Source organism: Danio aesculapii, chromosome 5, assembly GCF_903798145.1.
Source record: "Danio aesculapii chromosome 5, fDanAes4.1, whole genome shotgun sequence".
NCBI lineage: Eukaryota > Metazoa > Chordata > Actinopteri > Cypriniformes > Danionidae > Danio > Danio aesculapii.
Window position 1 is genome coordinate 70984538 of NC_079439.1, and position 26655 is coordinate 71011192.

General features: G+C 35.0%; 1 protein-coding gene across 1 annotated transcript; it reads right to left on the minus strand.

Annotated features, from left to right (window-relative positions):
• Nucleotides 1-1077: 1077 nt before the first annotated feature.
• On the minus strand, nucleotides 1078-22468 carry tmem116 (transmembrane protein 116). Its single transcript, XM_056458836.1, has 11 exons — nucleotides 22298-22468; nucleotides 21905-21951; nucleotides 20194-20257; nucleotides 19979-20107; nucleotides 11807-11911; nucleotides 11671-11717; nucleotides 9414-9497; nucleotides 8877-9012; nucleotides 8288-8432; nucleotides 6469-6548; nucleotides 1078-5835 (listed from the first exon to the last, which is right to left on the minus strand). The coding sequence occupies exons 1-11, from the start codon at nucleotides 22361-22363 to the stop codon at nucleotides 5653-5655; spliced, it is 1086 nt and encodes a 361-aa protein (XP_056314811.1). The 5' UTR covers nucleotides 22364-22468; the 3' UTR covers nucleotides 1078-5652.
• Nucleotides 22469-26655: the final 4187 nt, after the last annotated feature.

Sequence of the window (26655 nt, forward strand, 5' to 3'; positions counted from 1 at the left end):
AAATGGCTAACATGGATTTTATTGAGAGAATAACCATGTTCATGTGCTGAAAAACAGCATAGATTTGTTTGGAGTCCACTAGATCTATTCAGAGGTGCACCCAGGTCTGTGAGCTCATAAACTCCTCCAGAAACTATACCTGGATGATGGAAGCTTTCAGCGGTGCTTCCGACTGAGCCCAGCCCAGTTTGATGAGCTGTTGTCAGGCAGGAGGATTTTCCCCCGGGACACCAACAACAGGCGTTACGTCATAATCACGTCCCTACAAGAAAAAGCTCCTGTTTGTTAAACACGGCAGGAATGTCTGCTGACATTCAGATTTTCCAACTCAAGCGATTCGCGCGAAACGCTTAACTCGCGCTGCGTCATATGCGCGAATCGCGTCATTCGAGGCCTCATTCGCGCATACCAGCAGGATGTCCATTCGCATTCTTTGCATTGACTTAACATGTAAATCACTTGAGCTTGACGCTTCTTTTGCATCTAGTGTGAACGCAGCATTAGTACTTTCCCAATGATTATTATTTGCTGTATAATTTATGCTAATTTGTGCCTAATGTTTAGGATACACCAATAGATTAAGTCAACTACTGTGATATTTCGTTGCATCTCTCATTCACTGTTTGAAAACAATAATATAATGAAAATACATACAATTCTGCTTTAGAAATGACATGTGGTATCTGGTTTGGGGTTAGCATCTTGAGCTAACAAGCACAAAATGGTGGAGATGTCAACTCTGTTAGTGCTTTTAAAAGTTTAACAATAAGTTTAACAATTAATGTGTTCCCTGTCACATTTAAGCATAATTTTAGATTAATAATGGATTCAGACTACTGTGAAATACACAGCTTTTGTATCTCATTCAAGTTGAAGGAAAATTAATGAAAATGCTTGAAATGTGACCCCAATTCCAGACTGAATCTTATAGGCAGTTTCACATAGAGCTGTAATCACATGTGTTCTGGATAATCTGAACCACATGACTTGTCTTTTTAACATGGTTGTCTCATGTGCGAACACAATCTTTAAAAGGTCAACATCAAATCAGACACTTCAAAAGTATAGAAACCTAAATTTAATATAAAATATCAATAGATTTTATTGAAATGTTTGAATCTTACAAGTGCAAAAACTACACACACACACACACACACACGCACACACACGCACACACACACACACACACACACACACACACACACACACACATAAAATGCCCTAATAAACAACACTTATTCATCAGATAAAGAAACTCCAGTCATTCTGTCATGGGACAAAAGAGTCTCCAAGCTAAGAGTACAAATAAAAGCATTGATGACAGCACATGTAAACACATCAGGATTAATTCCCACAATTATGAAAATAAATTCAACATGCTATTCTTGCTAAACGAGGACTTTCAGCATTTCACACAGACTGAACTCCAGGAAGACATGACAAAAATGCTGCCAAACACAAAACTTCCAATGACTTTCCACTCTCATTTGGAATAGTTACATCTCTTAAACATGCAAACTCATTCATGCATACGTTCCTTCATATTATTACAAACACTTAAAGGGACAGTGCACCCAAACATGAACATTCTGTCATCGTTGACTCACTCATCCTGAGACTTTAAATCATCTTCGACACACATAAAGATTTTCTGATGATATTTAATGTCTGTGTAACCAAAACTTGCAACCTGCAAAAAGTTAAAAGTAATCCATTTGAGGTTGGTTAACTATTTTTATTTAATGCTTTCTTGTATAAAGTGATAAGTGTTTTCAGCTTAAATACTTTGTTGATGTGTTCATTATCTTTTTAACTCAGTTGTTTAGGCAGTTTGTGGCTATTCAAGGAAGGAATTTTTAATTTCTTTAAAGGTGCAGTATGTACATTTGACACCCAGTGGTTGAACTAGGTATTGCACTCGTGGATCAAAACAAACGCAAGTGCAGGTTGCCAGATTGGGGACTAACAGTGAGTCTGACGATCGAGCCTGAAGGCTGATTTAAGTCATGTTCTTTATAAAAGCAGTGGTATGCGATAGAAGGAATATCCTCCATATTAAAAGGAGTTTTTGTTTTAATCAACACCTAAATTTGATATATTAGAAACGGCGGCTACTATTTCTTGCAGCTGAACAACAGAGAACTGACAATGATCTCCTCAGGTACACCTCATGTGCTTTATTCAGTGTTAAATGCTAATAACGCGAGTTTGAATGCCATTTTACATGACGTTTATTGCCATACTACTGAAAGCAGCAGCAGATAGTTCACCTCAGATCGGGAAAATTAAATAAACCGTTTGATATTGAACTGTAGAACTGTGAAATAACGCAAATCAACACATATCAGTGACTCAGCATCTACATTTAATAATGTTAAAGAGGTTTAATATGTGTTAATTAGATCAGTGTTTCCCAACCCTGTTCCTGTAGGCACACCAACAGTTCATGTTTTGGATGTTTCCCTCATCTGACCCATTAACTTCAGGTTTTGGAGTCTCTTCCAATGTTTTGATGAGTTGTTTCAGGTGTGTTTGATTAGGGAGAGAATGAAAATGTGTACTGTTGGTGTGCCTTCAGGAACAGGGTTGGGAAACTCTGAATTAGATCATGAACCTTACCATTTAGTTGGAGTGCAGTGAGTGCACTATTCTGTGCTTCATTAAAGCCAAATTGCTTATCACTGTGTATCTCGTGATGAAGTGTGTTGTGAGGTTACACTGTTACAATGTAACCTGCTCACCTAATGTTTACGTTCGTAATATTAATATTATTTGCTATTTAATAACCTCCTCATGTGGAACTCTGAATCTGCGTCTCATTTCGGAATCTGCTACTGTCCACCAGAGGTCGCATTTCGGTCACGAGCGCATGCTTTTGAGAGCCTTCCTGACTGAATGAATGAAATACACTGTTTTCCATGAAGGCAACTCGGGCTGCTGAAATATAATTGGCTAAACTGGCATTGGGTGGGTTAAAGAGACCAAAACAAAGACAGATGTTCTGGCACGTAACACACACATTCTCAAAGCAGAATATCTGACTTCAGCATTGTTTTTCAGATAAACAAGAACGTTCACTGAGCATGTTTCTGAAATATCTGCAAATATATCATGGTGTTTTTATGCTTTAGAAGAGTCGAAAACTCACATACAAAATGTGTACGCAAATATAAATGCGAATAATAACTGAACAGTATTTTTAGGTGATCTGTCCCTATTTTCATTTCATTTAACTTGACTCATTTAGACATTATTTAAATATAAATATTTAATTTGGACAGAAATAATACCGACAGAACAGTATTTCCTTTAGGTAATCTTTCCCTTTAGGAGTGTTTTTTATCTTCATATAATAATTTTCATAATTTAATTTCATATTTTTGTTTCATAATGTAAAATTCCAAGCAGGCGACGCAGTAGGTAGTACTGTCGCCTCACAGCAAGAAGATCGCTGGGTCTAGCCTCAGCTGGGTCAGTTGGCGTTTCTCTGTGGAGTTTGCATATTCTCCCTGAGTTCGCGTGGGTTTCCTCCGGGTGCTCCGGTTTCCCTCACAGTCCAAACACATGTGGTACAGGTGAATTGGGATAAGTGAATGAATAAATGAATGAATGAAATAAATGAATGAATGAAATTCCAAGCATGGAAATCACAATTTCTAAATATTTCCCTCATATTTCCATGACTATCAACCTCGTTTTAATAATACTGACAGAACAGTATATCTTATAAGTAAACTTTCCCTTTAGGAGTCATTTTAACTTCATAATTTAATTTCATAATGTAAAATTCCCTTATATTTCCATGACAATATGAACCTCATTTTTAACTAAAAGCTTTTTTCCTCCCATAATTCAGTGCTGCTATCTTGATAAAGTACACACAGAGTCTTTTCCTGCTCAAAAATACTCATCATGAACACTGATTGAGAAGTAGGAACTCCTTTTTCATACTCTCTTTCACAGTAACTGATTCCTGCAACACTAACCACAGTCCAGCGCTTGTATTGTTTTGGTTGTAACTCATCATCAGCAGTAGTTCCTCTCAGATCCTGTTTCAGAGCCGTTTCCCACTGTCTGTATAATGTGTATAATCCCCGCTGGCCTTTCCCTGCTTTACATCTCAAACTCTTCTCTGCTTTACATGTCACTCGAGCGTCTGATCTGAAACTCTTTAGCATGTCACTGCAGAAGGCTTCATGATGAAACTGTGTGTTTCTCAGTAAAGCCAGCAGCAGGTGCAGAAACACTTGAAGGGACAGTTCACCTAAAAAATTATGTTTGCAATTATGGTGGCACGGTGGTAACAACTGTCGCCTCACAGTCAGAAGGTCACTGGTTCGAGTCCCGGCTGGGCCAGTTGACATTTCTGTGTGCAGTTTGCATGTTCTCCCTGTGTTTGTTTCCTCCGGGTGCTCCGGTTTCCCCCACAGTCCAAACACATGCACTATAGTGTAAATAATATACTGGAATAGTTGTCGGTTCATTCCGCTGTGGCGAGCCCTAATAAATAAGGAACTAAGCCGAAATAAAAATGAATGAATGTCTGCAATTAACACTTCAGAACACAAATTGAAGACAATTTAGATGAAATCCTGGAGCTCTCTCTCTTATTGCCACATTAGATCGTTATGATAACATAATATATGCCAGTGTTTCCCAACCCTGTTCCTGGAGGCACACCAACAGTACACATTTTGGATGTCTCCCTTTGTTGACCCATTAACTTCAGGTGTTGGAGTCTCTTCTGATGTTATGATAAGTTGATTCAGGTGTGTTTGATTAGGGAGAGGTTGAAAATGTGTACTGTTGGTGTGCCTTCAGGAACAGGGTTGGGAAACACTGATATATGCCATCAGTGATCTCCTAAAGATAAATAATAAAATAGCACAACTGGAGTCACTACAGCAGTCGCCATCGTCTGATCTCATATGAAGCAAGAGATCATGAGGACATATGATGTCGTGTGCAGGTGCTATCCCAATTCTTAGGGGTAAATTTTGAAGCCCTTCCCCTTTACACTCGGTTGTAAGGGTCAAGGGGAAGGGGAAGAGGTAGGGGTACAAAAATAGAATTGGGATTGGGACAGAAGATATAGGCACACAAAGTTGTTTTAATAGTATTTTTGGTGCGCCAAAGTGTTCTTGGAGCTTCATATGATTACAATTGAACCACTGAAGTCACATTGAATGCTTTGACAATGTTTTTGGTCATTTTATGGACATACAATTGCAGTCTATAGAGGACGAGAGAGCTCCAGGATTTCATCTAAAATATCTTAAATTGTGTTCTGAAGATCTAATAACAAACCTATTGAAAATTTGAGCATTTCAATTGTGGTGAACTAACTCTTTAAGGGCTTTCATGCAAACCAGACCCTGAAATCTTTAAAAACGTTGAGCTCTGGTTCAGTAGCACTGTATGTGAACATCCTTAACGGCGCTTTAAACATAACAGCAACACAAACTAACCTTAAGTCCAACCACTGCATGAAGGAGTGCATGCATATTTTGCTAGTAGAGTCAGTTGTTCTCCAGTGGCTCAACGTGCCGCTCGCAACAGGTTCGATTCCCAGTAAACGCAGATACTGGAAAAACCTTGAATGCATTGCAAGTGGCTGTGCTTTACGCATGGAAGTACATACTCGTCTGTGCATCAGACAAAGTTAGTGAGAGACGCAGCCGAGTGTAAAGCAGCGTAGTTTGGTTTCTGTGAGCGCAGCAGAGGAGTCTGGGTGTTTGCGTCTCGTACGGTGCTGCTACTCAGTGAGCGAAAGTGCTTTTGCGTCCAGCCGTAAACCAGGCAGTTTAACAGACCCTGAGATGCAGACGTGAGGGCCTGTGGAGGAAAAACAACAAGGTTTTTAAAGTATATAATTGCAATATAAGCACAGTTGAAGTCAAAATTATTAGCCCTCATGTATTTTTTTCCCGCAATATCAGTTTAAATGGGAGATTTTTTCAGCACATTTCTAAACATAACAGTTTTAATAACTCCTCTCTAATAACTGATTTATTTTATCTTTTCCATGATGATAGTAAATAATATTTGACTAGATGTTCTTCAAGATACTAGTATTCAGCTTAAAGTGACATTTAAACGCTTAACTAGGTTAATTAGGCAAGTAAGGGTAATTAGGTAAGCCATTGTGTAACAGTGGTTTGTTCTGTAAACATTTGAACAAATATATAGCTTAAGGAGCTAATAATATTGACCTTAAAATGGTTTTAAAAATTGAAAACTGCTTTTATTCTAGCCGAAATAAAACAACTTTCTCCAGAAGAAAATATATTATCAGCTATACTGTGAAAAATTCCTCAATCTGTTAAACATCATTTGGGAAACATTTGAAAAAGAGAAAAACAAAATCACAGGAGGGCGAATAATTCTGACTTCAACTGTGTATAACTTGGCACATATAATAGCAAGGGCTTCTTTTTTGTAGCAGTAGTTTTAAGTATTTTGGCGAACCTGTAGGATGTAGAGGGCGACTCCCATCTTTCCCTCTATTATGTCCGGTTTCACCAACATCATGGTGGCCAGTAATAATGCTAAAATAAACAAGAGATTAGACGTGAGTTTATTTCTAAAATTTAGGATTATATTTGGGTTAACAAACTGATGACTTTTCCTTAATTAACCTCTTAAGGCCCAAGGTGTTTTTTTACATGCATTTTTTATTTCTCTTTGCTATTTGGGCTTATTGGAACCTAATTAGGATAGAAAAATAAGCATCATCTTTTTATACGATGTACTTTTAGAGAAAAATGATGTCCATATATGTAGACCCGTGGTCCGAATTTACATAAAACACTTTTTCCTGATTTTTTTAATGCATAAATAACTTTTTTTTTTGAACTCGCTTTGACTTTCAGAGAGTAAAATTTTTTATTTTGGACAGTTGCAGGAGGACACTGTATGTCTGTAACACAATATAAAACATTCAAAGTATTTTAAATAGCCACTTAAGAGCTAAAATGTGCTCAAGCCCTAGGAGGTTAAATATAGATATTCAATGCTCAGCATAAATGAGTCCACCTAATTTTGAAAATGAATATTTTTCTCCATTTCTTATTGAATATAGTCAATATATTTTGGTGCATTTGAACAAAACAGATTTATTAAACAGATATATTTATTAACATAATATTTTAGTCACCGAACATCTTTAGAAATAGAAAGATAATACAATTAAATTTAAGAAATATTGCAAAACAATTTTACAAACTTAGAAAATGTCAACAAAATTGTATATAATTTTAAAAAGGTATATATATATTAGGGGTGTCAAAATTAATTGTTTCTTTGGTGCACCGCGATACAGACGTGGACAAGTCGGTATCGGTTTAGTAATATTCATAACCGGTTATTATGTACTGACATCATTTATCTCATATGTGCTGTCGCGAGGGAGGCGAGCGCGGGTATTTACGACACTTCAGGCGCCAAATACTTAAAGATTTCACTGTGTGTGTTTTCTGGAAAGTCTTTCACTGGCACTTACAGCAGAAGCCCCTATTTCTCTGCAATTTCTCTCCATTTCTCTCTCTCTCTCACTATGGCCCATTTCACCTTCGTGACTTTTCCTCCCCTCTCTTTTCCTCTTGACTGTATGCATTCCCGCGGCTGTACCTGTGCATTGTAGCGGGTCCCGACCAGATTTCATGCGGCACAGGAAAAAATTTCCGAATAAAAGCGTGGGAGCGGTCAGTAATTCTGGTGTAATTTTAACAGGAGTGGGCGGTCTCACAATATTGCTCCCGAGCGAGTGAGCAAGCAAGCGAAGTAAAGGGTCACACCTCTAATATATATATATATATATATATATATATATATATATATATATATATATATATATATATATATATATATATATATATGTATATAAATATTTTAATACATACGCACACTGTAGATACAAAATTATTAGCCCTTCCCATAAAATTTTTATTCCTTTTAAAATATTTCTAAGGTGAGATGTTTAATGGATATTTTTAAACATAATAGTTTTAATAACCAATTTCTGATAACTGATTTCTTTGTCTTAATGACAGTACATAATATTTTATGTTATTTTGCATTAGTATTAGTATGCTTTCAATTTAAAGGATTTAATAAGCTTAACTACGTTAATTAATTTAATTAAGCAAGTCATTGGACAACAATGGTTTGTTCTGTAGCTGTATATATATATATATATATATATATATATATATATATATATATATATATATATATATATATATATATATATATATATATATATATAAATAGTTTATCTATTTCTCACCTGGTCCCCAACAGAAGAAGAAGGCCGATGGATAAAGCACCATTCGTCGCTCCAGGAGTCTCAGAGTTGTCCAATGACTGCTGCCAAAAAACCCCTGAGACGTGACAACACGCTTGTACAGAGAGCGTGCTTTACCCATGAAAATCTGAAACCAGCAGAAGGAATACAGTTACTTTATCACTGATTATCATTTAATAATATTCACGTACACTGCTGTACAAAACAATTGGGTTGATATGATTTTTACTGAGTTTTCTGCTTAAAAATACTTTCTTTTTTCTGTTGAACACAAAAGAAGATATTTTGAAAAATGTTAGAAACCCTTCTAAGAGAGCTGAAAACCTGTAACCATTGACTGGTTACAGGGTTTCAGCTTTCTTTAAATATATACATATTACACAAGACATTTGAGAGTGAATAAATAGTGAGTAAATGTTGATCTCAGGCTGAACTGTCTAAATACAGCCTTAAGTGAACAAATGTCTTTCAAAAGCAATTAAAAACCTACTAACCCCAAACCTAATAGCATTTATTTAAATCATAATTAGCTTTTCTAATTTAAAAAGTGCTGATGTGAAAGAGCGCTCACCGACATGCCGACGATGGTGATGAGGAAGGTGCCGAGGAAAATTGCCATGCAATATTGCTGAATGATGCTGCATGCTGTGAGCTCAGGCGATGCAGACGAAGTGAGATAAACAGCCCCGGTGTGCATCAGCAAGCATCTGCAACACGATCACATCAACATAGTAAACAGCAGGTCATATATTCATTCGTTCATTTTTCGGCTTAGTCTCTATTTCAGAGGTCGCCACAGCGGAATGAACCACCAACTATTCCAGCATATGTTTTACATAGCGGATGTCCTTCCAGATGCAACCCAGTACTGGAAAACACCCACACACCCACTCATACACTATGGCCAATTTAGTTTATCCAATTGCCCTTTAGCGCATGTGTTTGGACTGTGGGGGAAACAGGAGTACCCAGAGGAAACCCACGCCAACACGGGGAGAACAGCAACCTTCTTGCTGTGAGGCAACAATGCTAACCTCTGAGCCACCATGTCACCTCGATAATGACAATTAATCAAAGAAATAATAATGAGTGTGAGAAACAGACTGACCTGTATGGCTGAGTGAAGTTTGTGTAACACTGAAACACATTTCCAGCCACAAACACAGGAGCTGTGAGCAGTAAAGGCAGAAGACTGTGGATAAATCAGGACAGACAATCAGACTAATAAATAAAACAACGTTATACTTCAAGTCTGCTGATATCAAACTTTCAGCTTCACTTTTGAAACATTGTATATGGCCAAATAAGTAAGATCCTAAATTGTGAGACAGAAAAAAGTGTCAGAAATAGCTATAATGGGAGTTTATAAGTAACAAAATGTCTCTAAATACACATACAAACTTCATTTGTGGATATAACTTAATATTTAAGATGAGTTATTATTCTCCAAAATAAAACTATTATTATAAAATACAGTGCTCAGCATATATAAATGCACCTCATTTTTGAAATTGAATATTTGTCTCCATTTCTCAATGAATATAGTTCATATATGTTGGTGAATTTGAACAAAACAGATTTATTAAGCGCATATATTTAATTAAATTACTGTGACTAAACATTTTAGTCACTGAACATCAGAAATAGATTGAAAAATACATTTAAATTCAAGCTAAATATTGCGAAACAAATGACAGACTACAAAATTTTGACTAAATTTCATATCGTTTTAGTTTCTCTTGATTTTTAAACATTTTTTTTTATATTTTTTCCTAACATAAACATTTAGGCTACTAATTTTTGGACCGTTATCTAGTTATTTTCTTAGATAAGCTCCAGATTTGGCTTTAATGCTGAGTAAACTAATATATATGCATAAATATAATATTTTATAGCATCCTTTTAAAAATATAGGTTTTATGCAACCCAGGCTCATTATTGATACGTACCCCTATATACATTTCTGGAGATGGTGAAATACATCTCAGGGGCTACTTTTTTGCAGTTGCTTTTTTTCACGAATTCACCAGAGGGAGCTGTGTACACATTTTCGGATCTCAAATTTCCCTGGCGAATGCCATTCGTGCCTGCTGTTCTCCCGTAAATCCACCAGAGGCCGCTGTCGTCTGACTGACCAACCGACTGAAGCCCCTGCCCACCCCCTTCCCTAAACCCAACCGATAGTGTTTTCAAAAGCAATACAGAATAAGAAAAGCCCTCGCAGCCGCCTGATTTTTACCATTTACCAAATTTTTCAGATTTGACCACGTTCTCACCCTGTTATTTACTGTTTAATTGAATTTTTTCGTTTTTTGTTTTACCTGCTTTCCAGAACCGTTTTTCGCAGTCAACCCCTCTCTGCATCTCAAGTCTGCCGATCAGGGCTTAGTTTGTGCTGGAACAAGCCGGATCTGGCTTCTCATTTTACCGATCCCCCTCCTCACACGCACCCCCGCCCCACTCTTCACTTTCCTCCGCAAATTCACCCTCCCTTCCCTGCTCTTCCTTTGGTAACATGTCGGATCCGTTTTCCCGATCTGTTCCGGGACCTCGCAATTTATAAATTAAACACTGCTGCCGACGTAAGTGCCGAGCCACCGGGCAAACTGGTAACAGCGTAAACACTGTGCACACGGAGGTAAGCAGTCAGCTGGTAGCGCGAAAAGAAAACAGAAGGCATCGGCAGCGTCATACCACCCTATAGCATTCGTTTTAAAAACAAAAAACATCTCAGCCAGACATAGCTACTTTTTTTGCAGTTGTTTATTTTAACGAATCCACCAGAGGGAGCTGTCGACTGACTGACTGACCGACTGAAGTCTACTCCCAACCCCTTCCCTAATCCCAACCGACAGTGTTTTCAAAAGCAATCCAGAAAATAAAAGCCCCTGTGGCAACCTGATTTTTACCACATTTTTAGATTTTACCATGTTCTCACCCTGTTATTTACTGTTTAATTAAAAATGTTTGGGCTTTTGTTTTTGTTCTACCTGCTTTCTGGAACCGTTCTTCACAGTCAACCTCTCTCTGCGCATCAAGTCTGCCAATCAGGGCTTAGTTTGTGCTGGAACAAGCCGGATCTGGCACCTCACACGCACCCCTGCCCCGCTCTTTACTTTCTTCACTCTTCACTCAGCCAGACATAGCTCTGGCTACACAATTCGGGATCTCCAGAAATGTAGACAGGGGTGCGTTTTCACAATGAGTCTGTGTTGGACTTGTGAGAGGTGTGCTTATATATGCTGAACACTGTATATGTTATCAATACTAGTTTAAAAATAATATGTCTTTTTCTATCACAGTACGTCACGCTAACAGTCTCAGTGCTATTGTTTTATTTTAGTTATTATGCTCAATCTTCTTACCATGACAGAACTGGACCCAAACATCTGCAGTTTCTAGTTCTTGCAGCCTGAAATAAAGAGGAAGGTCAGTGTTTCCAGCATTAACAGTAAACAGTATCGACTCACTGTCATACTAATAATGATCATTATTGTTCACCTCTGCTGGAAACCCGTTCAGTCTCCTGTGATATTTCCCGTTCAGGCCGGTGTACAGCACCCAAACATAGTGCAGCGTGTAGAAGAAGGAGGCCATATACAGCGTCTGGGGGAAGTGAAAGTCAAACACAGAACTGACTGAAGTTCAACCAACAGCATTTACAGATCACATCCACAATCTGAACTCAAAAAGACTGAAACAGCGTTCGCAGATATCTCTATTATATCTCATATTACTATTAGGCTGTTACAGTGCTTTCTAGCCTTTAGAAAACCAGATTTTCCAAATGTCATACAAACTGAAAATATATAATAGTTTAGATTTATTAAATGCAAAAAAACCTGAACTTTAAAATGCTTTTTGTCCCACTTTAGTAATATTCATTTGATAATTGCTTATATTAACTTTGAAATATGGATCAGGGTTTCTGCAGGCTTCTTCAAGTCAGATTTAAGACTTTTAAAGATAAGGTAGATTTACTTGAGAGATAGGAAAATTAAGAGCTGTTTAAAATGATTTTATACCTACAATACAATATTACAGTCAATTTAAGACTTTTGTTTTAAAATTGAAGACATTTTAAGACTCTTTAAGACCCAGAGGACACCCTGAAACAATAAACTGCTGAATGTACTAAGAAGAATTAACGGCAGATGCATTATCTAAACTTATACAAATGAGAAAAATTGAAGTAATCAAACCAAATGAAAAAGCTTAACTAGGTTAATTAGGTTAACTAGGCTTAATAAGGAAAGTAATTGGACAATTTTTTTTTCAAATAATACAATATAGAGGTAAAAAAATGTCTGCGTGCTTTAGTATGTTAGTCAACAACACATAATTAAGTGCACAAAAAACATACACTGCAAAAACATTCTTGCTAACTTAATTTTTTTTAGTGTTTTAATCAAATTTAACTTTTCTAGTCATCTCAACTTACATCTATCAAACTGATCAAACATATTTTGAGCTAAAATTAAACCTGATTCATTAATGTCATACTAACTGAAAATATATAATAGTTTAGATTTATTAAATGCAAAAAAAACCTGAACTTTAAAATGCTTTTTGTCCCACTTTAGTAATATTCATTTGATAATTGAATTGCTTATATTAACTTTGAAATATGGATCAGGGTTTCTGCAGGCTTCTTCAAGTCAGATTTAAGACTTTTAAAGATAAGCTAGCTTTACTTAGACATTAAAAATGATTTTAGAAAATTAAGAGCTGTTTAAAACAATATTACAGTCAATTTAAGATGTTTTAAGACTTTTTAAGACCCCGAGGATACCCTGAAACAATAAACTGCTGAATGTACTAAGAAGAATTAACGGCAGATGCATTATCTAAACTAAAATTGAAGTAATCAAACCAAATGAAAAAGCTTAACTAGGTTAATTAGGTTAACTAGGCTTAATAAGGAAAGTAATTGGACAATTTATTTTTTCTGTGGCCCAAAATCTCTCCAGTAATAATATATCTAATAGGAAATATCAAATAATACAATATAGAGGTAAAAAAAAAAATGTCTGCGTGCTTTAGTATGTTAGTCAACAACACATAATTAAGTGCACAAAAAACATACACTGCAAAAACATTCTTGCTAACTTAATTTTTTTAGTGTATTGATCAAATTTAACTTTTCTAGTCATCTCAACTTACATCAATCAAACTGATCAAACATATTTTGAGCTAAAATTAAACCTGATTCATTCATTTTCCTTCAGCTTAGTCCCTTTATTCATCAGGGGTCACCCCAGCGGAATGAACCGCCAACTTACTCAGCATATGTTTTACACAGCGGATGCCCTTCCAGCTGCAACCCAGTACTGGGAAACATCCATACACACTCATTCACACTCATATATTACGAACAATTTAGTGTATTTAATTGCACTGTGGGGCACCCAGAGGAAACCCACACCAACACGGGGAGAACATGCAAACTCCACACAGAAATGCTAACAGGCCAAGTTGGGACTTGAACCAGCGACCTTCTTGCTGTGACCTTCTAACCACTGAGCCACTGTGTCGCCGCTAAACTTGATTAAACCAACATAAAAATATGTTGTCTTGACTTTTTTGTCATGAATTTCTTTTACAGTGTACCTTTAATTTAACAATACTACAAAGTGCTCTTTAAGACACAACCCTGAAAGTACACACTTTTATTTAGTTAATATTATACTTTATTAAATGATCTGCAAGTTGTTTTTCTTTTTAAATGTACTATCATCAGCAGGTTTGGAAATCCCTGTCTTACAGCACGTTTGTAGGCGTTGAGGTTGGATTATTGCAGAGCCGCTGAATGACATTCCTGAATTGAGCAACTTCTGTATGTTAAAGATAGCAAATCTCTCTTTCAAGAAATGCCTAACTATAGAAACTCGCGCTCCTTTCTGTTCTGCTTTGAGCTCAGCTGATTGAAAAAGCTGGATAGGTATTACTTATATTTGATTAGGGTGTGTATTAGCGATGTTAACAGTCTGCAGTAACTATACACACAGTTTGCACAATGAAAAAACGTCAGCAGGCTAAAGTAGAGCACTGTGTCATATTTATTATATCTCCATTTACACTGTGAGTCAAATATAAAGAGTATTAGTATACCACAGTATTTGTTTATTCTGCTATGGGAGTCAATGGTTACCGGTTTTCAGCATTCTTCAAAATATCTTCTTTTGTGTTTTTTAACACTTGACAGAGAGTAAAAAGTTAGTATTTTCATTTTTGAGGGGTAAACTGTCCCTTTAAGCTTCTAAAATTACAATATTTTTAAAGATAAGAGGGAAAAATTGTAGGAAAATATAACGTTTTGTTTGTTTTACAAAAGCAAAGGTCACTGGTTCGAGTCCCAGCTGTTTTCAGCATTTCTGTGTGGAGTTTGCATGTGCTCCCTGTGTTGGTGTGGGTTTCCTCCGGGTGCTCCAGTTTCCCCCACAGTCCAAACACATGCGCTACAGGGGAATTGGATGAACTAAATTGCCCGTAGTGCATGAGTGTGAATGAGAGTGTTTGGGTGTTTCCCAGTATCGGGTTGCGGTTGGAAAGGCATGCATTGTGTAAAACATAAGCTGGAATAGTTGGCGGTTCATTCCGCTGTGGCAACCCCTGATAAATAAAGGACTAAGCAGAATGAAACTAATGTTATTATATACATTTTGTTTTATTATTATTAATATTTTTAATTACTTTGAAATTTTAATTATAATCCATATTGTATTTGTTGTTAGAAGGCTTTGGTGATACTGCAACAAAATGTGATGAATTGATAATATAAAGATTTTTGTGTTTAGTCAGTGTAGTGTGTGTGTGTGTGTGTGTGTGTATGTGTGTGTGGGTGAGGTTGTAAAATGGAGTGACTCAGTCAATCTCACATGATCTCCGGCTGGATTTTCCAAACTTGGGGCGTTTTTACTGCCCTGAGGATTAATTACCCGTTTCCAGAAATCAAAAACAGCCCACTGAACAGCAGGAGATCAAAATGCTGGAGTAACTGCTGTGTTACTTGCACAAACTGAGAAAATGGAATAGATCATTTACTATAAATTGGTACTATAGATTATTATAGATTTCACTTTGCGTCACGATTGCATGCAAAGTTACGTTTTTGCAACTAGGAAAAAATGAGATATTTCATTTTAAAGATCCTTTAAAAGTTGTCAAATTTAAATCAGTGCGGTCAAACGATATACTAATTAACTGATTAATTGCATCCAAAATAAAAAGCTTGTATTTTCATAATATATGCATGTGTGTAGTGTGTATATGTATAAACACAGACATATAAAAAAATACAAAAATATTCAAACATATATAAAACAGCCAATCAGAATCAGAATGTCTGCTCAGGTTTTAAAGACTAGGTGCCCTATCATACACCCGGCAAGACGCGACGCAATTGTTGTTTGCTAGTTTCAGCTCGCCGCAAGAGTTGTATTGATGTTTTGCAGCATGCTGTTTAAATAACAAATGCATTTGCGCTCATATGTGCGCCCATAGGAGTTCTGGTCTAAAAAAGGATGCGTGTTGAGGTGCGTTGCTGGCGCGTCGCTATATTGAGGAACTATAATAGACTGTTCTATAACTATAATAGCTGGTCTAAAGTCCAGCGCAGAGCGCGTTAGTTGTGCGCCTCGCTTACACATTGCTTAATACACACAGGGTGTACAGCAATACGCAAATATCTTTACATGTGAAAAAGAATTAAAGGATTAAAATATTACAAAAATTATTTTCTATCTTTCATAAATATTAAAACCACCGCCTCCATGCCTTCTTCATCTCTGGGTCTTTTTTAATTTATTCATGACAATTTGCTTTTGTATAATGTTATTATTATTAGCAGTATTATTAATTATTTGCATATTTATATTTGTTTTATTAAAAACAATCTTAGATATGTCCACCTGTCAGGTTTTAGACCATATGGGCCATAGCATGTGTATTTGGATATAACTCTTCATTATATAACTCTCTTAACACACTTCATTATTACTGTTCACTTATTCGTTTGCTGGAAATTAGAACTGAATTTAGAAATAGCTTTGAAACAAATCTTTGCGCTTAACAAACTAAATTAATTATGTACGCTAATGGATGTCTGTGCATACGTTTCCTTATCCATGGAAGAGAGTGAATTTAAATAATGAGGAGGCTCATCTCTCATTCTCGCGCTGCAGATGCTCTGTTTAACTGTTTTCTCTCTAGTGAAGCGCTCAGTTTTTCCACTTACAAAGTCCGCCACGTAAATAGCAAATGCGCTATGGCACGACACAACTGACTCTTAAAGGGAATGGGAGATGAGACTCTGATTGGTTTGTTCTCAAAACACATCTATAACTCATTAAGAGAATAAGCTCAACCCTGTTAGACCATGCACTGTGGTGCAAAGCGGATTTTTCCGTCCTTAAAATAGCAAAAGTGGATTCGGACATGCCCTTAATGCTTTTGCACAATGCGCTTTGCACCTGAATCGTCAAAATAGAGCCCTAAATGTTTGCACATTGACACAGTGTTTTAGTCTTGATTAGAATGGATTAGATCTGAAAAATATCTTTTGCCTGTGTATTTTAATATCATCAAATAAATAAATGATTAAAAAGCATAGTTAATAATAAATACACTGTAAAAAATGTCTGTCAATGAACCGTTTCCGTATTTTGTGATTCACAAGTGTTTATTTACGGTTGTGAATTGCATTATGGGATGTTGATCTCTGCTCTGTCGACTTTTGATGTTGAAAATTCAACTCTACAGTTTAACAAAGTGACTTTTATTGACATTTTAGTCGTTTGAAACAATATCATGTATAAGAAATACTAATATATAGAGAAATAAGTGTGTAAAATAGCAGAAAATGTGCTGGCAGCATATTACAAGGTTTCTGTAGTGAATATACAACACCAACCCAGACAATATAGCACTGCAAACTAATAAAAAAGTTCATAAATGTCACTTTTTTAAAACTTTTCAAGGTTTAAAGTTGTTGGAAGAAAAATCAAGATCCCATAATGCAGTTCAAAAGCATAAATAAACAGGAAACATAAAGAAATGAATCACAAAATAGGGAAAACTGCTCATTTTTTACAGCTCTAATCTAAAGGAACCCTACTTTATCTAATAAAGAAAAGCGTTTATAAACAACATTGAGTGAACTTTGAGCTGTGACGTTCACTCACACCCTCATGTGTAATTTTCATAAGTGGAGCAGAAGTAATCATATCTGGACAAAGAATATGAACCAAATTTGCTGCTCCACTTCCCTCTCAGATTTTGTCCCACTTCTGTGTTTTGTTTGGTGCTGGCTTTAATGTCTGGCCTCAGAACAGCTTGTTTTTTTTTCTGCAGAGAAACCTTTGTGCTTTCCTTCTCTGTGATTTTGAGGCGAAATGTGAAACAAACATACTTGAGTAATGAGAGACACATGTTTGAGCCTGCAGAGCTCTGGCAGATCCAGCAATCGATCATACTGCTGCTGAAATAGATTCAGCATGCGCACTTTACATGCAGATTCAAAACAATCTTTTGTTGTCTTAGGACTTTCCATTTATTAACGGCATTGTCATTTTAAGAAATGAAAGGAAAGTACCGTCCTGAAGGCTTGGTGGTACATGCATGCTCAAACCTGCTTTCAAAGAGTGTTTAGCGTTTTTACATTTATTTAAATTTCTATATTTACTATAGATAATTTAAAATATACATTAAAAATTATATTTTTAATTTTATTTATAGATATTGAGGGCAAATATATATGAGTTGAGGGCTAATAATGAGGGTCAATAATTCTGACTTCAACTATATATATATATATATATATATATATATATATATATATATATATATATATATATATATATTTATGCAACAGTTCTGTCTGGTTCTCGAATCTGGTTAGCTGATAGCAGTGTAATATTCTGCAATAACAGCACTCGAACAGCCTCTTCACCTTTGTGTATTACTCCACCCACATAGAGTGACAGCTGATCAATAAACTCACTACAGTTTGACAAATATTGCAGCTAATGGACAAAATCATGCACTTTTGAGTCTTTTTAGTGGAGAATGTAGTTGTTTAGATTGCAACTATGCAGTTTATTTATAAGGATAGTGCCTATTTCAAAATATTTATAATTTCTGAGAGACAGCGCATCTGTGTCCATTAGCCTAAGACGGTTGACGTTGTCTATCCATAAGATGGCGCCAGGACCGCATAATAAGCCCTTGCTTAGAAGATTAAAATGGCGTGTTTTCTAACTACAGCTGATCAAATCATTATTAAACTGGTACGTGATATTCTAAGTCGATCTCTCTCTTTTGTATACATTGCAACTATGCAGTTTATATATAAGGACAGTGCCTATTTTAATCAAGTTACTTTCCTATTCCAGTTCTCAACAGAGTTATTCAGAGACCTCACCCCCGAACACCCCCTCCTTATCGCAAACACAACAGCAGTCTGGTAGTGATTGCGCTGCTTTTTTCGGGGTTAATTATTGTGAAATCCCGATTGCAACAGAGAAATACTGTAGACTGTAACACTGTAAGAAGATATCTCTGTAGACTGATGGCATTTCATGCCGTTCAGCATTATAATCTTAAAATGTGAGCAAAGTCACCTGTTTTGTCTTCACTTTAGACATTACACTAGAGAATGATTCAAACACTAGCTCTAAAGTGATGTTGGTGAAGAAGCAACGGTTTCTGCTGCTCCAGGTTTGATTTTCTTTATTTATACACATGTTTATGCAGTCGAATTGTTATATAAACTCAATATCACACTCGTAGCAGTGCGATGTGGCTGTATATCCTCACTGGTGGGACACCTGCGGCCTCCAGCCAACGCACGCCTGCCACCAGTGCTGATATACAGCCACATCACACTGCTGTGAGTGTGATATTGCTCATATATATATATATATATATATATATATATATATATATATATATATATATATATATATATATATATTTTTTTTTTTTTTTTTTTTTTTTTTTTAATTAGTCATTAATTCATTTTTATTATTTTATTTATTTATTATTAATGGAGCTGAGCCAACATGAACTAACTATGTACTTTTAATACACGGTATTTTTAGTAAATAACCAACAAACTAAATAAAAATACTTCAAAATAGTTTATTGATCGTGGTTAATGTTAATTTCTATATTTACTACACATTATTTTGAATAAATATATATTTAATTAAATTTGAATTAATTACTAATTTGTTTATACTATTTAAATAGAGTTGAGTCAACAATATATATTTTTTACACTGTATTTTTAATATTAGCATTACTATTAATGGAATTTTGTATATTGTAAAAAAAGCATCAAAATGCGTAAAATACAAATATAACATTAATACAAACACTGAATGTACATTAGACTATTTAATAATATGACGCACTGTATTATTAATAATAAAAATACTGTAATAAATGTGTTGCCCACTGGTATATCAGTAAAAATTGACCTTCAGTGTAATGTTTTTGAACCCGCAGATGTGAACACGCAACAGTCAATCAAACACGACTTCTGTCTGCGCAATGTGGTTTTATTAGTGGAAGTGGAAGAGTGATATGAAAGCATGACGTGTAAATGGATGTACTTTTTCTTTGCCTGAGATTTTAGCATTACATCTGGATGATATATTGAATGTGTTGTACCTGTTCCACAATGTGAAGGTTGTAGCATGTAGCATAAGAGTTGCAGGACTGGGTGAACAGCAGACCTCCACACAGCCAGCTTAATGCTAACAGCAGGTCTGTCAAACTCAAGAGGAACAGCGGTAGAACCTGCAACAAACATGTATTTCTGTCCTCAAAATGTTCAATATATTGCTATATTAGACATATATAGACAGCATAACGTATAGTCTCACCTCTGGCTTTTTCACTAGTCTTTGAAAAGCTGCGTACAGGATGATGGAGCCAGCACCTAAGATGCTGAGAGGGAAATAATATAAATAACTATGAATATGAATCTACTTATGTTTGAGGATTTATTTAGACTGTGATCAAATCTACCTGTGCATTAACAGACTTTATTGCACACCTTCCAGCCAATCAGAATCAAAACTTTCAAAAGACCTTGAAATATATACGTGTACAAGTTCTTACATGAAGGGTTGTCAAGTACACTATTTTCCTGCTGAATTGGCCTACTTTATTGCTGCTGTATTTTTTTAATTCGTGGGTTAACGGTTTGATATATTATTAATTATATTGATATGGTGGTGTTGAAATGTTTTACTCTACCAACATATATTCCATGGCAATAGAATGGCTTTTTTTCTAATCTAAAGAAAGTCATTTGTTTAACAAAATAATTTTACTGAATTTCTTGAAAGTTTATTTTAGATTTTTTAATTATCTTTAATTTAAAATTAATTTCAAAAGTTTGGGATTAACTTCTGCCAGAGCTGTTCTGAAATTGACCGCATACATTACATTTTTAAAGTCAGCGTGAAATGGAAGTTGCTGAGACTTTTATTTCAGTATGTCAATGTACTTCCAACTGAAACGGAATATTGAGTGGGGGCGGGGCTTTCCCTTTATGCATCATTCCCTCATGGCAAACTAATGATAAAATGAGGGTGGTTACTGACGTCAACAAAGAAGGAGCCGCTCCAAATGTAGAAGCAAATAGTCAGACTTTCATAATAGAGTACCAAAACAAACATTAACTTGTACGGGTTAATTGATCATCTAACAAATAACAATGCACGCTAGCAAAACAGACATAGTCAATTTTGATATCACAGACTTTAAATAGATAGCATGCGGCATCACATGACAGAAAATGCTAACGTTAGCTGTGCTGTCAGTCTTAAGGTAAGATATATTATCAATGCTAAAGATTCTGTTGTCATAAAAAATAATATACAGTGGTTTTAAAGAAAAATCCGTGTTTAATGCATACAGCGATGTAAACGATGTATTGTACGAATAGGCGAATATTTTGAGGTTTGATATTGCTGGGCTAATGTTAGTTTTGATTGACTTCTGGGCAAGTTTTGGTGCAAAAACCGGAGAACCTTGCATACATATTTAATAAATTAGTGCAAATCTACTACATAGTGGTCACTTTGTGTTATTTTAACATTTATTGGGTTATCACAACTTTAAAGGGGTGAACAATATATCGTTTGAGCATCGATATGGCAATGTTTGTATCTACCACATCGCAGGATTAGTTTAATACTATATATATATATATATATATATATTTATATATATATATATATATATATATATATATATATATATATACATATACAATGATGATGACCAGATGATTTTAAGTTTTAAGATTGTTCAATTAACCGCTGAAATTTTAAATTTAACTGCCGTTAATTGAAGAATCAAACGTAAAATAATCTGGTCATCATCATTGTAGATTATTTATTAAAGATTAGAAGATAAATAAATTATTACATAATTATATTATATATAATATATATTTATACAAGGATGATGACCAGATTAGTTTACGCTTGATTGTTTAATTAACCGTTAAAAGTTTAAATTTAACTGTAACGGCAGTTAAATCTAAAATTTTAACGGTTAATTAATTCAAATCCATCAAGTTACCTCAGGACAGCCATTGTCATTTGAATCCATCGAACTATAGAGTATACCTACAGTAAAGACAAGAAAACAGAGGAAAACATCTGTATTTGTTCTGTATGTGTTTATTTTTAGCATACACAACATTAAAAGTGAGATAAGAATGTTAATGACTTTATGACATGACCCAGTTATGAAGTGGCTGGAAATATATCCCACGTTACAGAAGTCGGTGATTCATTTACTTCCCACAAATATAATCAAAATATCATCATTACTCAAATATCCGTCAATTACTGCGATCATTTTGTCATTTATAAAAAGAGAAAACACATCTTAGTACACACATCTCCAAGTGTGCCTGCAGAATAGTTTAACTATGAGAAATGCATAATTAAAGCTGTGAAAATTACTTACAGATGTCCAGTTTTCAGTCGGAGTAGTGGTGTTCATCTGTGTTTTATTGTCGCCAAAAATATCCATATTGTAATGTGTATTTAGAGATTAATTTAGCCTTAACTCCAGTTTATATTCCTCTCGAAATCAGACCTCCAGTAACACAAGCAAATAATTGAAATACATATATAGAGAGAGAAATTTGCTAACAAAACATCTCAAATAATCCTTTATTCACGAGACTAACATGAATCAAAACTTGCTTGCGCTTTCGAGAGTAATATAGAGCCCGCCCCGCCTACTTTTTCTTGCAGCTATTCCGATTGGTTATGAACTAATTACATCACTCACGCGTCATATTTCAACGTATATTCGGCAGCTCAAAGCGACTGAAACACAGACTGGCGCATTGTTTTGGGTCTCATGAGGACATCCTGTTTCTGACAGAAAATTGTCCCTTTTGCCAAATTATGCGTGAATACGTTGTGTTAACTGTCACGGTGATGATAATCAGCTTGTTAAACACAAAACAAAGTCTTAGTAGGGGTCTTTAAACTCTCGATATGACCCCTGTCCTAAAATGTGAGAGCAATCTGTGTATGTTGTATGAAGAACCGATTTATACTGTGACAAATGAGTCATAAATGTGCTTGAAATATTATTAGACTAATATCTGCTGTTAAATTACATGTATTTTTATTCTAAACGTATTATAATAGCCTACTTTGTGTTAATAACACTTTTATCATTCCTTTTTGACATATTTTATCTGATAAAATGATGTTTTCCAGTACTGGGTTGCAGCTGGAAGGGCATCCACTGTGTAAATATATGCTGGATAAGTTGGCGGTTCATTCCGCTGTGGCGAACTTTGATAAATAAGTGACTAAGCCGAAGGAAAATTAATGAAATTAGTTATATTTATGTAAAATATTTGTGATGATTATCAGCTTGTTAAACACAAAACAAAGTCTTAGTAGGGGTCTTTAAACTCTCAATATGACCCCTTATCCTAAAATGTGAGAGTAATCTGTGTATGTTGTATGAAGAGCCAATTTATACTGTGACAAATGAGTCATAAATGAGCCTGAAATATTATTAGACTAATATCTGCTGTTAAATTACATGTATTTTTATTCTAAACTTATTATAATAGTCTACTTTGTGTTGTGTCATTGTAATTTTATCTAATAAAATTAGTTATATTTCCCATGGGTTGCGACTTTAAAGACAAACATATAAACAAATGCTGGAATAGTTGGTGGTTCATTCCGCTGTGGCGACCCCTGATAAATAAAGCACTAAGCTGAAGGAAAATGAATGAAATTAGTTATATTTATCTAAAATATTTGTGATGATAATCAGCTTGTTAAACACAAAACAAAGTCTTAGTAGGGGTCTTTAAACTCTCAATATGACCCCTGTCCTAAAATGTGAGAGCAATCTGTGTATGTTGTATGAAGAGCCAATTTATACTGTGACAAATTAGTCATAAATGAGCCTGAAATATTATTAGACTAATATCTGCTGTTAAATTACATGTATTTTTATTCTAAACGTTTTATAATAGCCTACTGTGTGTTAATAACACTTTTATCTTTCATTTTTGATACATTTTATCTAATAAAATGATATATATTTCCCAGTACTGGTTTGTGAATGGAAGTAGGAATAGTTGGCGGTTCATTCTGCTGTGGTGACCCCTAAAAAGGAACTAAGCTGAAGGAAAATGAATGAAAGACCTTCATTAATAGCTTTATGAAGCTTTAGATCCATTTGAGAGAGCGTACATCCTGAGAAATTGTTCATTTTTGGGTGAACTGTCCCTTTAGGTAGCAGATATATCATTATATGAGTTGCAGATTAATAGTGGCAGTTCACATACAATCAACACGTGATCGTTTGGGTTGAGATTGCATCATTACATTCCTCAGCCTGTTCACTGTCCATTAACACACAACCTGCTCCATTCATGCCAGCTCTCTGACTGAGCTGCAGATCATTCAAGCAGTTTGGAGAATAGATATGGACGAATTGTAAACAGTGTGGGGGAATGTATGCACATATACAAGTAATAATATAAATAAATATATAAATAATATAAAATAAGTAAGAAATAATATAAAATCCAAGCATCGAAACGCCATTATGGACATGTGAATGAAGAAAAACAGCTACCCATCACTGTTTTCATACCATTCTTGTGTACTTTTATTATTTGCACACTTTTTTGATGTTTGTAATGATATAACATAAGGATATAATGCACAACTTGATGTTAAAATAGCTTATTATTGCATTCAGAATATTGTCAGCAGTAAAAATTGATTAAAAATAGGGCTGTACGATTAAATAAAGGTGTATGTCAAGTGCATTTTGTCAGTATAAAGTCTAAGAAGCAAAGCATTAGTGAGGGGGTATTGTGGGGGGGGGGGGGGGGGGGTACAGTTAGTGGTATAGCCAGAAAGGCAGTTACAGATTAGGATGATAGTGTTGATAGTAGATGATAGTAATGATGATAAAGATGTTTCAGACTAATGCAGTATAGTCATTATTGCAAAGCAGTGAATCAAAAACAGATGTATGAAATGTCAATATAAAAACCCCCCGTTCTCTCTTCCCTTTTTTAGTTTCCTTTTGAATGCCTTCATGGACTTTTATACCAATTCTACATGAGAGAGAGAGAGAGTTTGTGATCGATGTGTGATTCATGTTTTCATTTTTCCCCATTTCTTCATGCATTATGGGATCTTGATCTTTTTTCTTTTAAACTGCAGCACATTTTTTTACTTATTTCTCTCTATATTATTATTATTTATTACACATTATATTATCTCAAACTAATAAATGTCAATAAAGGTCTGTAGAGTTCAATTTTCAACATCAAAAGTGGACAGAGCAGACATCGACATCCCATAATGCAATTCACAACCGCAAATAAACACACAACGCTTGTCATTTGCATATGCATAGCTACTTTTTAGCGTGTGTAGGAAAAACACACTGAAATCACACTGTATGGCCTAAAATTTACATTTCTCCACTATTTCAAGAATCACTATCTGATATTTTTGCAATGAAGCATTTATTAAATATGTAAAATTGAAAATTGCAAAATAAAAAAATATTGGGAAGACATATATAGTTGAAGGTAAACTTATTAGCCTTATTAATTACATTTTAATTATTTTTCAAATACTTCACAAATGAACATTTTTCACAATATCTCCTATTTTATTTTTCTTCTAGAGAAAGTCTTTTAGATCGGCTGGAATAATAAAAAATATTTCTAAAAATATTGAAAAATTGCCCCTTAAGAAATATTATTTTGACACGTGTCTACAGAACAAACCACTGTTGTCCAATGACTTGCCTAATGAACCTAGTTAAGCCTTTAAATGAATACTAATATCTTCAAAAATGACTAGTAAAATATTATGTACTGGCATTATGGCAAAGATGAAATAAATGATCAGAAATTAGTTATTAAAACTAAAAAAATCTTCTCTGCACTGTAAAAAAAAAAAAGACAAAAAGTCAAGACAACAAATATTTCTATGTTGCTTTAACTCATTTTGATAAGTTAATCAGGTTTCAACTAAATCTTTTAAGTTATATAAAGTTGAAATATTTTAGTCAGCTTTATTGATGCAAGTTAAGACGACTAGAAAAGTACTAACATAATGTAAGGCAGCAACCTTTTTTACTGTGTGTTAAACATCACTTGGGAAATATTTGATAAAGAATTACAACATCACAGGATGGCGAATATACTGTAATAACCGTAACCCAACCCGTTCTTTAAGATCAAAACTCAGGGCTTCTGGTAGCACCCAGATTAGAAAAAAAGTCCACTAAAGGAGGTCGAGCCTTCTCATTTATGGCTCCTAAACTCTGGAATCTTCCTTCCCAGTTCAAAACTAGATTTAAGACGTCTTTTTAGTAAAGCATACACACAATGCACCACATAAAGGTATGATGCATGAGTGTGCTCCATGCAGGTGAGTGGGCTTAACAAAAACCTGTAGGACACACTCCTCCTGTCTTAATTCACTAGAAATACTTGTGGGCTTCTATGTTTGGTTATATAACTCTATTTTCATTTCTAGCACTTTATTTTTGCATTGACATTTAATATCTCTTGTTCAAATACATTACGAACAGCAGCTACGCTAATTATTGTCTTTGTTCTCTATTTTCCCCTGTGAAGAGAGGATGCCAACCATCGAGGACAACACATTCACTTAATTAAACATGTACACACACACATCACCTATATGCTGAAAAATTGCAGGTTAACTATGTATATAATAGCTTATCTTTGATTGTAATGTAATAATGTGCACCTTTTGTAAAGCTGCTTTGAAACAACAGTTACT

Excerpts from the sequence above, each read along its gene's own strand:
- tmem116 (XM_056458836.1), bottom strand. The coding sequence starts at position 22,363 with ATGGATATTTTTGGCGACAATAAAACACAGATGAACACCACTACTCCG. Across the intron at positions 20,108-20,193 it reads GACTAGTGAAAAAGCCAGAG|GTTCTACCGCTGTTCCTCTT; the intron begins GTGAGACTATAC and ends TGTTTGTTGCAG. Across the intron at positions 6,549-8,287 it reads CTTCTTCTGTTGGGGACCAG|CATTATTACTGGCCACCATG; the intron begins GTGAGAAATAGA and ends TGTTTATTTTAG.